Below are 15,943 nucleotides of genomic sequence, written 5' to 3' on the forward strand. Positions count from 1 at the left end.
GCCCCCACCACAGTTCACTCCCCAGGAGGCAGTCATTGAGTTCACAGACCCATCCCTTGCATATTCACCTGGACAGCCCCCCCCCCGACTTACTCCCTCTTCTACCCTTACTCCCTCCTCCACCCTTACTCCTTGTTCCACCCTTACTCCTTCCTCCCGTTGGACTGCTTCCCCCTTCCGAGCTCCCTCCGAACTCCTTACCTTACACATTTCTCTCCTCATGCACGTACCTCCCCAGTTGCTGCATTCTCCCCCACTATGTCCTCCTCCTCTGTACTCCCTCCCCTGCACAGCCTTGCCCCCCTAACCCCTTCATTCCCCCCTCCCAAACTCATCCCTCCCCACCGCCACCCCCATGCCCCCATAAACATTCCTCTCCCAGTCAAACTTAAACCTTCCTCTCCAATCTCCCCTGTACACCTTCCTCTCCCACTCACAGCTGGACCTTCTTCTTCCCCTCACTTGAGCAGCCCATGGCCAAGACTGTGATGTCCTGAAGTAGACCGCAGACATCAATGGAGACCTCCCACCTTCGAAAGTGAGCTGCTTCGCAGCAAAGCCATGTCCATGAGAATGCACCCAACATGTGATGTACGTATTCCTCCAGGGTCCAGTAGCTGTAGGGCTTCAGCATCTTCTGCTCTTCGGATGTCCACAATGTGAGCAGTTAGTCCTGAATTTTGTATGTCACACTTGTCAAGATGTGTACTGGGCTGGCATGTTTTCCCACTGATGTGAACAGTAAATTTGACCTGGGGGGAATGACCTGGGGTGAGCAAGATGATGACATGCAAATGCATTGAATTAGGTTCCCGATGTGCAGCCTGCAGTGGATGAAAGCAAACTGCCATGTTGCCTGCTCACACTGCCATGATACCCGACGCCAAAGTGGCTGGAAAATTCTGGCCTAAATAAAAATTGAGTAAACAGTCTCCTTGGGCATGTGCTCATTCAGATGGAGCATGTATGGGAACTTTAGACGTTTTTGCATTTGTTAGTAAGATTGTTATGGTAGGCTGATGATAAATGCCAAGCTGCCCAAATCCCAGAGGGAAACTTGAAGCAGCTGCCACAACTATTTGCAATTTGTACTTATTTCAAGATGTTTGCTTTGAATTCAGTAAAAGGCCACCAAGTTTTATAGGTTTCTTACAAAACTAAATTAAATCTTTATTAATAGAAGAAATGATTTTAAGCACATACATAGATCTACAAATTGCTACAAAGATAACTTCTAAATCCCCTAATTAATCTAAACCCCAGTAACACCTCCGTTAAGGCAGCAGTGAGACACATAGATTTTAAAAGACCCAGGCAAAGTAACACAATACCCTGGACAGTCAAATTCAAAGTGAGTTTTTCTCAGCTTCAGTTCCTTGTCGACAGCAGCTTGAGGCTTAGATGCTGGAGGCTTTTCACAATTGTGTTAGATCTTAGAATTCCTGCCCTTACACACAACCTTCTCTCCTTTATACATATTTTCCTCATTGAATGCAAATTCCCATTATTTCACTATGCCTTTGGACTTTTACCTCTCTAATAATAAAATCTAGCATCATACCAATTTTACCAGTAATCTTTGGGAAAAAATAAAAACACTGTTTCTTAACTTCTCCGGGCTAGGTGTAACATTTCACTCCCTCTTTTGAATTCAAGCTAGTCTGGTTTATTTAAAAATGCATACGTTCCATTTACACCTTACATTCTAAAACTCCCCCTACATTCTAAAACTTCCCCTATGTTTACCTACTTAACGGGCTGCATCTTCCGGTTGGTGAGTGGGGGGCGGGGCCCGCTTGCCGACATGTAAAATGACGCGGGATGATGTTGGGCATGCGTCCCGACGTCACCCCGTGTCATTTAGATTTTCAGTTCGGCTGCGTGCCCACCAACCTGTCAACTGTCACTTAAGGCCTTTGAAAAATTAATTAAGTCAATTAATGGACCTGCCTGTCCAACCTTAAGATTGGCGGGCAGGCCGGGAGCCCAGGTGGGCTTCTGAGAAAACATGAAACCTCATCCGCAGGCAGGATGAGGTTTCATGAGGGATTTAAAAATTTAAGAATATTTTATAGTAAAAGTTATGGACATGTCCCAACTCATGTGACAGTGTCAAATGAGAGGACATATCAGTAAAATTATTTCTGTTCTTCAAACTGCTTTTCACATTTGAGCCGATCTCCCTGAGGCAGCACTTTGCATGCGTGAAAGAGCACACTCCCAGCTCAAGGAATTCCCCCACACACACACGGAGCGCACAGCACTTCTGACCAGACGTTACGCTGGGCAGGCTTTAATTGGCCAGCCCACGTAAAATGGCGGCCCACCCCCAAATGGGGACGCTGATCGGGGACCCGCCCTCCTGTGCCCGATGCTGCACATCCACCCCGATGGGGGAAAACGTTGCCCAACATTTCAAACCTAGCTTATCTTCTGATATATTAAAGCCTTTAGACTAGCTGCTTTTAATTCAATTAATTCCCACACACACACACACATATAGACACAGACCCCACTATTACCCTACTTTACAGTAAGTTCCAATAACATTATGAAAATGATTTTATCTTCCTGACAAAGATTGTAAGTCAAAAAGGTAGTGTGTGCAACAAAAACAAAAATAGCTGGAAAAACTCAGTGGGTCTGACAGCATCTGCGGAGAGGAACGCAGTTAACGTTTCGAGTCCGTATGATTCTTCATCAGGACTAAAGAAAAATAGAAAAGAGGTGAAATATAAGCTGTTTGAGGGGGGTGGGACAGATAGAGCTGGTTAGAGGGCCAGTGATAGGTGGAGGCAAAGAAGAGATTGGCAAAGATGTCATAGACAAAAGGACAAAGGGGTGTTGACGGTGGTGATATTGGCTAAGGAATGTGCTAATGGCAACATTAAGGGTAAAAAGCAGGATGAGCAAGTGACAGATGGCCCTAGTTGGGGTGGGGTAGGGGGAAGGGATCGAAATGGGCTGAAAGGTGGAGATAAAACAATGGATGGAAATAAATTAAAAAATAATAGAAATAGGTGGAAAAAGAAAAATATATTAAAAATATATATTTTTTAAAAATTATAAATTATTAGAAAAAGGGGGATCACAAAGGGTTGGGGATGGAGGAGAGAGTTCATGATCTGAAGTTGTTGAACTCGGTTAAGTCGGGAAGGCTGTAAAGTGTCTGATTGGAAGATAAGATGCTGGTCCTCCAGTTTGCGTTGAGCTTCACTGGAACATTGCAGCAGGCCAAGGACGGACATGTGGGCATGAGAGCAGGGTGGTGTGTTGAAATGGCAAGCGACAGGGAGGCCTGGGTCATGCCTGTGGACAGACCGAAGGTGTTCTGCAAAGCGGTCACCCAGTCTGCATTTGGTCTCTCCAAAGTAGAGGAGACCACATTGTTGGGAGTAACGAATGCAGTAGACTAAATTGAGGGAAGTGCAAATAAAGTGCTGCTTCACTTGAAAGGAATGTTTGGGCCCTTGGACGGTGAGGAGGGGTGAAGTAAAAGGGCAGGTGTTGCACCTTCTGTGGTTGCATGGGAAGGTGCCATGGGAGGGGGTTGAGGTGTAGAGGGTGATGGAGGAGTGAACCAGGGTGTCCCGGAGGGAACAGTCCCTACGGAATGCTGAAGAGGGCGGGAGGGGAGGGGGCGTTGAAGGAGAGATGTGTTTGGTGGTGGCATCATGCTTGTGTTGGTGGAAATTGCAGAGGTTTATATAAAGATACCCTTCTCTGAAAAGCTGAAAAATCCTGCAAAATTTCAATGGTTGAGGCAATTTTTCTCACCCTGAGGGAAAAAAATGGGAATTTTGAGCATCCCTTATTAGCTAGTACAAGAGAAATATTGGAAAGGTAGGAAATACCTTATTTTAACATGCTTGTTCAATTACAATTAACTTCATGCATTTTTAATAGTATACAATATATAATGAGCACATTTGATCTGCTTACATGTGCCTGCACATGGTTTACTATACATGCCCTAAATTCCATTGTTTGGCCTGCCATTAGTGTCTTAGTGTCAGTCAGTTTGGTATTTTTTTTCTTTATTCTTTCACGAGATATGGACATCACTGGCAAAATCAGCACTCGTTGCCCATCCCTAATTGCCCTTGAACTGAGTGACTTGCTAGGTCATTTCAGAGGGCAGTTAACCACATTGCTGTGAGTCTGGTGTCACATGTAGGCCAGACCAAGTAGGATGACAGATTTCCTTCTCTGAAGGGACATTAGTGAATTGAATGGGTTTTTAACAACATTTGATGATAGCTGTCATGATCACCATTACTAAGACTAGCTTTATATTCTGTTTATAAAAATTAATTGAATTTTAATTCCACCAGCTGCCACGGTGGGATTTGAACCCATGCCCCCAGGGCATTCATTTGGGCTGCTAGATTACTAGCCCAGTGACATTACCATTATGCCACCATCTCCCTATGAAGTCGATGTCCCTATGTTATGTGAGGCCAGTGGGTCTCAGCTGAATATGATTATGCCTTGGCAGATGAGCTACGTTTGAGGGGTGGGATGAGTTGGTGGGGGAGGGGGTTGGTGGGGTGGTGCTTCCACAGGTGAGGGACTTGTTTGGAGCCTGCAGCTTACAGGAATTATGATGATGAGGCCAGAGGAAGAATACAGTTTGGTTCATGAGCCTCTGACACTACATCCTCTGGTCCTGGCTCCAGCTGTTTTTTTCAGGAAGGATGCAATGAAAGGTTTAGGCCTCATTTATAAATTAAATGTATTTTAAATATGCGGCTCTGTCACCGTCCACCCCACTGCCTTATTGGGAATGAGACAAATCAACAATGTTCATTCAGGCTGCCCTGAGCCAACAGTACCTGCAGCATAAACGCAGCTTTAGCAATTCGCATGCCACCTAGCTCCACCACTTTCTACCAGGAAATTTGAGAAAATTTCAGGACCAATAAAGATCAGGACAATGATTTTCCCTCTCGGAGTGTTGCAGGGTTCTAGAGGCCCAACACAATTTCCCAGTCTGGCCTTCACACCCTCTCAGCACTGGCACACCCCTGGCAAGGGCTTGCACTGTGACCGGGGCGCAGAGTCAAGAGACCTGTGTTCCTCAACAGCAGGTTGGAAGACTTAGCCCCATAAGCCTTACTAGGAAAGAGAATAATTTTCAGCCATGATATTTGGGCTGGTCCTGGGACTCCAGCCAACCCTCTGGTCCTGGTACCAGCTTTTTTTTTGGAGTGGGGGTGATGGTGCAGGCATGCCTTGGAGAAAGTCTGAGGAATCTGAGGCAGGATATCTGGGAACAACCGCCTCCTGCTTGATCTGCAGTGTTACAAGTTACCAGTGCTGACCCTATAAGCTTAACCTCTGCCCATCTGCTCCACTTTAGAATCCATTGAAAATAGCAGGGCATCATCGGGATGCAGAAGTCACAGCAACCAGTTGGGAAAAATCCTGAAGAAATTCCTGGCAAGTGTGGGAATGTGTGCTGTGCTTCCACCACCCAGTAGGGGGAACCACACTTAACTGCAGCAGCAAAGACATCATGAATAACTAAAGCAGCCAAGTTTCACAATTACGGTGCTAGAAACACAGTACAGGATCAGCTGCGTCTATAAAGTAAAAAGAGAGGGTGACATTCATGTGAAGATTCTTCATCAGAACTTGAAGATAAGCTTAAACTCTTTAACAGAATAGAACAAAGTGGAAGGGCAGTGGTTCAAGAAACAACAGGAGAAAATCATAGAGACAGGAGTAAAAGGATCAAACTAAGATTATCTCAGTGAGGAATGAACAGACATTAAAGGAGCTAATTTTGGATCAAACTTTGTTAGCTATAATAGTAAATGAGCAATGGCAGGCCTTGTGAATTTCTTCACTCAGAGGGTGGTGAATCTTTGGAATTCTCTACCCCAGAGGCCTATGGAAGCTTAGTCACTGAGCATGTTTAAGACAGATTTTTGGATATGAATGACGTCAAGGGATATGGGGATAGTCGGGAAAATGACATAAGAGGTAGATGATCTGTTTGAATAGCAGAGCAGGCTCAATGGCCGAATGGCCTACTTCTGCTCCTATTTCCTATGTTCCTATCTTTCAATTTGATAAGCTCAAAACAGAAAGAGGCTTGCCCTTTGAATTGATAGAAAATGTGGAAAAGGCAACTTATCGAGTGGCTTCTTTACTTAAAACTGCTATGAATAGTGAGAAAATAGCTCAATAATTTCTTCACATCAACAAACATAATCAGGCAGAGGTAAAATGTCTCTCTGAATTTGGAAAGAGGTTGGAGCTTGTGAACTGGAGGGTGAAGGTCAGAGAGCCACAGTGTCCCTGTGAATTAAGTGAGTATTGAAGGGGGAAACTACATCTGGGAACTGGGTAAGAGAGAGTTGTGGGGAAGGGAGAATGGAATCCCAGGAGGGAGAATGACAGTTGAGGTAGTTTTTGGGGAAGTTACAGTATTTATTCCACCTAAGTTGTTTTAAATTAAAAATTTATGAATTGTGAAGTTTTTAAAAATTCATTTACGGGATGTGGGCTTCGCTGGCTAGGCCAGCATTTATTGCCCATCCCTAGTTGCCCTTGAGAAGGCGGTGGTGAGCTGCCTTCTTCCCACAATGCTGTTAGGAAGGGAGTTCCAGGGTTTTGACCCAGCGACAGTGAAGGAACAGCGATATATTTCCAAGTCAGAATGGTGAGTGATTTGGAGGGGAATCACCTGGTGATAGTGTTCCAATCTATCTGCGGCCCTTGTCCTTCTATGTGGTATGTGGTCGTGGATATGGAAGGTGCTGTCTAAGGAGCCTTGGTGAATTCCTGCTGTGTATCTCATAGGTGGTACACATTGCTGCTACTGTGCGTCAGTGTTGGAGGGAGTGAATGTTTGTGGATGTGGTGCCAATCAAGCAGACTGCTTTGTCCTGCGCAGTGTCCAGCTTCTTGAGTGTTGTTGGAGCTGCGCTCATCCGGGCAAATGGGGAGTATTCCATCACACTCCTGACTTGTGCTTTGTAGATGGTGGACAGGCTCTGGGGAGTCAGGAGGTGAGTTACTCGTTGCATGATTCCTAACCTCTGACCTTCTGAAGTAATAAACTGATTCTCCATTTTTAAAGTAAACTATATCTCAAAATGAATACAAAAATGAATTGGGACAGGTAGCATTTGGTAGTATGCAAGGTTTAAAAGATCCTATGAGATAACTTGACAAGAATATTTGCATTATTATTTGGAAATCTGGGCCAGGAATCCAAAATTTTTCACAAACTCTCTAGAAATTCCCTTGTATTTTTAATGTGTCAAATGCCTTTGGGATCAATCTTTCTTTAATAATCCTACAAAACCATCTGCAGCAGAATAACTAGATCAGTAGTATTAACTGGTCCAAAAATCTTCTTAATAGTTCTTAATAACTTAACAACTTTATGAACTCTTAACTTTCTAACTCTTCATAACATACTATTTCAACTCACCTCTTGCTCGCTGCTTCCAGCCTCCAACTCACCACCCCTCTCGACAAAAACAGAATTACCTGGAAAAACTCAGCAGGTCTGGCAGCATCGGCGGAGAAGAAAAGAGTTGACGTTTCGAGTCCTCATGACCCTTCGACAGAACTTGAGTGAATCCAAGAAAGGGGTGAAATACAAGCTGGTTTAAGGTGTGTGGGGTGGGGGGGTGGTTTGGGTGGGGAGAGAGAAGTGGAGGGGGTTGGTGTGGTTGTAGGGACAAACAAGCAGTGGTAGAAGCAGATCATCAAAAGATGTCACAGAACAAAAGAACACAAAGGTGTTAAAGTTGGTGATATTATCTAAACGAATGTGCTAATTAAGAATGGATGGTAGGACACTCAAGGTATAGCTCAAGTGGGGGTGGGGGGAGTATAAAAGATTTAAAAATATTTAAAAATAATGGAAATAGGTGGGAAAAGAAAAATCTATATAAATTATTGGAAAAAACAAAAGGAAGGGGGAAGAAGCAGAAAGGGGATGGGGATGGAGGAGGGAGGTCAAGACCTAAAGTTGTTGAATTCAATATTCAGTCCGGAAGGCTGTAAAGTGCCTAGTCGGAAGATGAGGTGTTGTTCCTCCAGTTTGCGTTGGGCTACACTGGAACAATGCAGCAAGCCAAGGACAGACATGTGGGCAAGAGAGCAGGATGGAGTGTTAAAATGGCAAGCGACAGGGAGGTTTGGGTCATTCTTGCGGACAGACCGCAGGTGTTCTGCAAAGCGGTCGCCCAGTTTACGTTTGGTCTCTCCAATGTAGAGGAGACCACATTGGGAGCAATGAATGCAGTAGACTAAGTTGGGGGAAATGCAAGTGAAATGCTGCTTCACTTGAAAGGAGTGTTTGGGCCTTTGGACGGTGAGGAGAGAGGATGTGAAGGGGCAGGTGTTACATCTTTTGCGTGGGCATGGGGTGGTGCCATAGGAGGGGGTTGAGGAGTAGGGGGTGATGGAGGAGTGGACCAGGGTGTCCCGGAGGGAACGATCCCTACGGAACGCCGATAGGGGGGGTGAAGGGAAGATGTGTTTGGTGGTGGCATTATGCTGGAGTTGGTGGAAATGGCGGAGGATGATCCTTTGAATGCAGGAGGCTGGTGGGGTGATAAGTGAGGACAAGGGGGACCCTATCATGTTTCTGGGAGGGAGGAGAAGACGTGAGGGCGGATGCGCAGGAGATGGGCTGGACACGGTTGAGGGCCCTGTCAACGACCGTGAGTGGAAAACCTCGGTTAAGGAAGAAGGAGGACATGTCAGAGGAACTGTTTTTGAAGGTAGCATCATCGGAACAGATGCGATGGAGGCGAAGGAACTGAGAGAATGGGATGGAGTCCTTACAGGAAGTGGGGTGTGAGGAGCTGTAGTCAAGGTAGCTGTGGGAGTCGGTAGGTTTGTAATGGATATTGGTGGACAGTCTATCACCAGAGATTGAGACAGAGAGGTCAAGGAAGGGAAGGGAAGTGTCAGAGATGGACCACGTGAAAATGATGGAGGGGTGGAGATTGGAAGCAAAATTACTAAATTTTTCCAGGTCCCAACGAGAGCATGAAGCAGCACCGAAGTAATCATCGATGTACCAGAGAAAGAGTTGTGGAAGAGGGCCGGAGTAGGACTGGAACAAGGAATGTTCCACATACCCCATAAAGAGAAAGGCATAGCTGGGGCCCATGCGGGTACGCATAGCCACACCTTTTATTTGGAGGAAGTGAGAGGAGTTGAAGGAGAAATTGTTCAGTGTGAGAACAAGTTCAGCCAGACGGAGGAGAATAGTGGTGGATGGGGATTGTTCGGACCTCTGTTCGAGGAAGAAGCTAAGGGCCCTCAGACCATCCTGGTGGGGGATGGAGGTGTAGAGGGATTGGATGTCCATGGTGAAAAGGAAGCAGTTGGGGCCAGGGAACTGGAAATTGTTGATGTGACGTAAGGTGTCAGAGGAATCGCGGATGTAGGTGGGAAGGGACTGGACAAGGGGAGAGAGAAGGGAGTCAAGATAACGAGAAATGAGTTCTGTGGGGCAGGAGCAAGCTGATACGATCGGTCTACCGGGATAGTTCTGTTTGTGGATTTTGGGTAGGAGGTAGAAGCGGGCCGTCCGAGGTTGGGCGACTATCAGGTTGGAAGCTGTGGGAGGAAGATCCCCAGAGGAGATGAGGTCAGTGACAGTCCTGGAAACAATGGCTTGATGTTCAGTCGGGGGGTCATGGTCCAGGGAGAGGTAGGAGGAAGTGTCTGCGAGTTGATGCTCAGCCTCCGCGAGGTAGACAACAATTTCCAGTTCCCTGGCCCCAACCGCTTCCTCTTCACCATAGACGTCCAATCCATCTACACCTCCATCCCCCACCAGGATGGTCTTAGCTTCTTCCTCGAACAGAGGCCCGAACAATCCCCATCCACCACTACTCTCCTCCGTCTGGCTGAACTTGTTCTCACACTGAAAAATTTCTCCTTCAACTCCTCTCACTTCCTCCAAATAAAAGTTGTGGCTATGGGTACCCACATGGGCCCCAGCTATGCCTGTCTCTTTATGGGGTATGTGGAACATTCCTTGTTCCAGTCCTACTCCGGTCCCCTTCCACAACTCTTTCTCCGGTACATCGATGATTACTTCGGTGCTGCTTCATGCTCTTGTCGGGACTTGGAAAAATTTATTAATTTTGCTTCCAATCTCCACCCCTCCATCATTTTCACGTGGTCCATCTCTGACACTTCCCTTCCCTTCCTTGACCTCTCTGTCTCAATCTCTGGTGATAGACTGTCCACCAATATCCATTACAAGCCTACCGACTCCCACAGCTACCTCGACTACAGCTCCTCACACCGTGCTTCCTATAAGGACTCCATCCCATTCTCTCAGTTCCTTTGCCTCCGTCGCATCTGTTCCGATGATGCTACCTTCAAAAACAGTTCCTCTGACATGTCCTCCTTCTTCCTTAACCAAGGTTTTCCACTCACGGTCGTTGACAGGGCCCTCAACCGTGTCCGGCCCATCTCCCGCGCATCCGCCCTCACACCTTCTCCTCCCTCCCAGAAACATGTTGGGTCCCCCTTGTCCTCACTTATCACCCCACCAGCCTCCGCATTCAAAGGATCATCCTCCGCCATTTCCGCCAACTCCAGCATGATGCCACCACCAAACACATCTTCCCTTCACCCCCCTCTATCGGCATTCTGTAGGGATCGTTCCCTCCGGGACACCCTGGTCCACTCCTCCATCACCCCGTACTCTTCAACCCCCTCCTATGGCACCACCCCATGCCCACACAAAAGATGTAACACCTGCCCCTTCACATCCTCTCTCCTCACCGTCCAAGGGCCCAAACACTCCTTTCAAGTGAAGCAGCATTTCACTTGCATTTCCCCCAACTTAGTCTACTGCATTTGTTGCTCCCAATGTGGTCTCCTCTACATTGGAGAGACCAAACGTAAACTGGGCGACCGCTTTGCAGAACACCTGCGGTCCGTCCGCAAGAATCACCCAAACCTCCCTGTCGCTTGCCATTTTAACACTCCACCCTGCTCTCTTGCCCACATGTCTGTCCTTGGCTTGCTGCATTGTTCCAGTGTAGCCCAACGCAAACTGGAGGAACAACACCTCATCTGCCGACTAGGCACTTTACAGCCTTCCGGACTGAATATTGAATTCAACAACTTTAGGTCTTGACCTCCCTCCTCCATCCCCACCCCCTTTCTGTTTCTTCCCCCTTCCTTTTGTTTTTTCTAATAAATTATATAGATTTTTCTTTTCCCACCTATTTCCATTATTTTTAAATATTTTTAAATCTTTTATGCTCCCCCCACCCCCACTAGAGCTATATCTTGAGTGCCCTACCATCCATTCTTAATTAGCACATTCGTTTAGATAATATCACCAATTTTAACACCTATATGTTCTTCTGTTCTGTTGTCTGTGACATCTTTTGATGATCTGCCTCTATCTATCACTGCTTGTTTGTCCCTACAACCACACTAACCCCCTCCACTTCTCTCCCCCCACCCCACACACCTTGAACCAGCTTATATTTCACCCCTTTCTTGGATTCACTCAAGTTCTGTCGAAGGGTCATGAGGACTCGAAACGTCAACTCTTTTCTTCTCCGCCGATGCTGCCAGACCTGCTGAGCTTTTCCAGGTAATTCTGTTTTTGTTTTGGATTTCCAGCATCCGCAGTTTTTTTGTTTTTACCTATCTCAACTTGCCGCTTTGCTCCCCAATCAACCCGCTCGCCACCTCTCTCCTGCTCTCAGCCTTCCTCCTGTTCGCCAATTCCCTCTCCTGAATCCTTGGTGTGAACGAGGACTCGAGAAAGGGTGATGAGGGGGAGGGTGGGAGTGAGAGGGGCTGTGAGTTGGAGGGTGAGGGAGGGAAGTGGCGAGCAGAAGAGTTGGCGAGCGGGGCACAGGAAAGACAATTGCTGACATCGCTTGAGACTTCAGGAACTGACACGAGTGAATTTCAACTGTTAATTCCACCTGTTTAATTATGTCAGGCTTGGCTCCGGGTCATTAATCCCCTGTCATGCAGGAGTCAACCAGTTTTCATGGGCTAGAGTGGTAGTAAACCTCAATTAACCATCAGGATGTTCACAGCTGTAATAATTAAGTGCACAGCACTTGATGGGTTGTTCCACAGCTGCAAAGACATGCAGCTTAGAGGAAACACAGGAAGGGAGTATACTATGGTGTTCTCCGAGGTCGATATTAGGATCGCTGCTCTTTTTGATACATATTAATGACCTGGGCATGGGTATACCGGGCATCATTTCAAGGTTTACAAATGATACGAAACTCAAAAAAGTAATAAGCAGTAAAGAGGATAGGAACAGATTTCACGAGGGACTTGACAGATTTATGAGATGGGCAGACATGTGGCAAATGAAATTTAACACCGAGAAGTGTGAAACCATGGGGTATTTTTGTAGGAACTCACTGCCTGCCTGAAAAAGGTGTTGGAAGCAGATTCAATAATAACTGTCAAAAGGGAATTAGATAAATACTTGAAGGGGAAAATTTGCAGGGCAATGGGGAAAGGGCAGGGCAGTGGAATTAATTAGATAGCTCTTTCAAAGAGCCAACACAGGCCTAATGGGCTGAATAGGCTTCTTTGATGCTGAATCATTCTATGATTCTATGAAAAGGGTGTGAAACCAGCTATAAAGAGGACAGTGAAAAATGCAGGAGGCAGGGCATGCACGCAGTAATAAAGGAGTAAGAGAAATAAACAGGTGGAAAATTGCAAGTGCAATAAATCTGAAATAATAACTGGAAATGCTGGAAACTCATTGCACTTTTGTCAACACATGTCAGGCACAATCCTTAGGCACTCACCCTTCTGGAGCCATCCTCCAGTAGGGATTACTGGGCCATTAGGCCCAGAATTTTGCACCCAGGTCGGCGCACAGAGATGGGAGAATTCCCAACCTTTAAAAATGGCTGCCCACAGTTGGGACTTTCGTTCCAAGGGGGCAGGCTGGATTGGAGGTCGGGCCTGCTGTCCCTGGAACAGGTGTGGAGGCTGCTGCATGTGGAGTTGGGTTGGGTGGAAGGCCTGCCTCTTAAACAGTATAATATCCATCACATTTCTAATTCTGTTTAGCTCCAAAGAAGAGTCATACAGACTCGAAATGATAACTCTGTTTCTCTCTTCACAGATGCTGCCAGACATGCAGAGTTTTTCCAGCATTTTATGTTTTTATTAACACTGAGGAGAATTCAAATAGCACCATGGGACCTTTTAAATCCACCTGAGAGGGTAGACAGGGTCTTTATTTAGCATCTCATACAAAAGACAGCACCTCCATCAGTGCAGTACTCCGATTCAGTGCAGATTGTATACTCAAGACACTGGAGTGGAATTTGAGCCCACAACCCTCTGATTCAAAGGCATTATGCGACCACTGATCCACAGTTGACACCTAATTGGTTCATTTTGGTGTTTTTGTTTTGTTTCAGCTGTGATATAAAGCAATGGGATTCTGATGACCCTGTCCCTCGCATGGAGCTGTTGAAAAGAGTTGCTGGAGTAGATGGATTGTACTGTTTATTGACTGAGAAAATAGACAAGGAACTTTTAGATGCTGCAGGTAAAAATTATACAAGTTCTGTAAAGATATGCTTTGTGATTGTTAAATTTCAAAATCTGAATTTGTAATGATATCTTTTATTTGCAGAAATCTCAGTGAATAATTTGTTTTGACCCCCATAGAGACCGATAACTTTTAAAAAGAAATTTGAACTTCTAATTAATAGTTGAAAGGATGGCACCACAAAATTTCATGTTTTAAGACTTTACTGTAATAAACAACTCCAAGCATCGACTAAACACTATTTCAGTAGATGATATATACTTAAAACTATAGAACAGAACTTTCCCCTTTTACTTTTAACACAATCAAATATCCCATTTCATGGTTATACTTTACACTATCCCAATAAGCAGACATTGGGCCTTAACTTCCAACTCATGTTGGAAAGTGCTGGCCCGCAGGAATTAGAAGAAATAAATGCACATTTACCTGGCCTTGCAAATTATGTTGACCCATCCGTTCGCTGCAGCTGCTTGGGCCTGCATCGAAAGACACCTTACAGGCACCAACGAAGTGCAGCACCAGTGGATTCAAGGAGGCCACGTTCCCTTTTTTATGACACTTGCTGCCATAAAACAGGTAAGTTTAAAGGACCAGGGAAATTGACAGGTCAGGGAGAAGGCAAGTGTCTAAGCCATGTGGATAGGATTTGGGAGATCCGGAGGGTAGGGTTGGGAAAGGGGGTTTGGTCAGAGGTCCAGGGGGGATTCATTCAGTCAATGGTCTGAGGGGGGAGGGTGCGGGGTGGAATTCGGAAGTCTGTAGGGAGTGGGGGGAGTCCAATGTCCAGGGAGGTGTTGGAGGTCCGGTGGGGTGGGGGGTGCTCTGAGGTGAGGGGGTGAGGCCGGTTGGAGGTCGAGGGGTGTGGGGGTTGGAAGTCCATGGGGAGGAGGGATCTGAGGTCCAGGAGGGGGGTTGGGGGGATGGGGGAGCCAGAAGTCTGGGGCGAGTGGGGGGTCCAAGGTAGGGGGGGGTGGGGGGTGGAGGAGGTCGGTTGGAGGTCCTGGGGAGTGGGGGTTGGGGGGGAGTTCGGAAGTCAGTGGGGAGTAGGGGGCAGTGTTTGAGGTCATGGGATATTTGAGGTCAGGGGGAATGGGGAGGCTGGGGGATCGGAGGGCAGGGGATGGGGGTTTGCAGGTCAGGGGAGTGGGAGTGTCGGAGGTGGGGGGGCCCCAAGGTCAGGGTGGAGGTGGGAGGGGTGGGGAGTTGGGGGATTTAGAGGTTGGGAGCTGGGGAGATCGGAGGTCGGGGGGATAAGGGTTCAGAGGTTGGCGGGATGGGGAATTCAGAGGTTTAGGGGTGAAGGGAGTCAGAGGTTAGGAGGATGGGGGGGATAAGAGGTTGGGCGTGGTGGTTGGGTGTTATGCCAGTCAGGGAGAATGGGGAAGGTCCCATGGAGGGGGTGGGTGATCAGGGTGTGAGGGGAGCCCCGTGTGTGGGGGTGGGGGGGGGCGGGGGTGAGTGGGGAGTCTCGTGGGGGTCTTTATTGTAATTACCCAGAAGTTAGAAAAGTTTTAACTCTTCTAACATTTTCTGAGTAACTATTGGTGTAACCCTGATGGACCCATCTGAAGTTTGCAATTTAATCCACATTTTTGGGCAGTTCCCAGCACAGGGCAATTGTCCAGAGGAAGTGTGCACCTTCTGGGCAATTGCCATGCAAACCCTTTCCTGGGAACTTCCAAGAGGGATTCTCCAGGGCATCTTTGGGGTACCCCCAAATCTGACTCTGGGGAGCACGTAGGTTACAGGCAATAAATTCTTGGTGAACCATCCCCAAGTGACTCTTAGTTCCCAAAGATTTACTTCCATTCTTTTCCTCTCCCAGCCTAGTAACTTACAACCCCCAGGACTGTCTTCCACAGTGAGGGTTTTCCTGAAGATGCTTTCTCTAGCTCAAGCTAGATGAATTTTCCAGCCTCATTTTAAATCCTTACAGATATGGGGAAGAATTTTCTCCCCGTCGGAGGTGGGAGATGTGGGCGGAAGCGGGTGTGGGCGAGTGCGCAGCTGATTGCCGCCCGCAGTTGGCTGGGCGCCACCATTTTGCATGGATGGGCCAATTTTGCATGGGTGGGTGCCCAGTGTGACGTGCATCCGGAAGCCATGAGCGCTCCCTGTGCGGTCGGGGGGAGGAGGGAGAGCCAGGGCCTGTGCTCTTCCACGCATGCGTGCGAAAGAGTGCAGAAATCTCCCCGAAGCATGAAGCTGCCTCAGGGAGATTAGTGTGATTTTTGAAAAAATTTACTAAAGAAAAAATTTTTGAGCAGGGTCATGTCAATGGACTTCAATGAAAAAATTTATTTAATTTATAAACCCTTCATGAAACCTCATCCCGACCGTGGATGAGGTTTCATGATAAATGCGAAGGCTTCCTGGGCTCTT

The 15,943-nt window shown here is 46.9% G+C and overlaps 1 protein-coding gene across 1 annotated transcript in view; it reads left to right on the forward strand.

The window, feature by feature from the left end:
* The first annotated feature begins 583 nt into the window (after window positions 1-583).
* LOC121277028 (glyoxylate reductase/hydroxypyruvate reductase-like) overlaps window positions 584-15,943 on the forward strand; it is a 43,967-nt gene continuing 28,607 nt past the window's right edge. The window contains exons 1-2 of the mRNA XM_041185922.1: window positions 584-591; window positions 13,425-13,555. Of these exons, the coding sequence (XP_041041856.1) occupies window positions 13,468-13,555 (88 nt within the window). The 5' untranslated portion in view covers window positions 584-591; window positions 13,425-13,467. The remainder of the gene's footprint in view (window positions 592-13,424; window positions 13,556-15,943) is intronic.

The sequence above is a fragment of the Carcharodon carcharias genome, chromosome 4 (genome assembly GCF_017639515.1).
Source record: "Carcharodon carcharias isolate sCarCar2 chromosome 4, sCarCar2.pri, whole genome shotgun sequence".
In the NCBI taxonomy this organism is placed as follows: Eukaryota; Metazoa; Chordata; class Chondrichthyes; order Lamniformes; family Lamnidae; genus Carcharodon; species Carcharodon carcharias.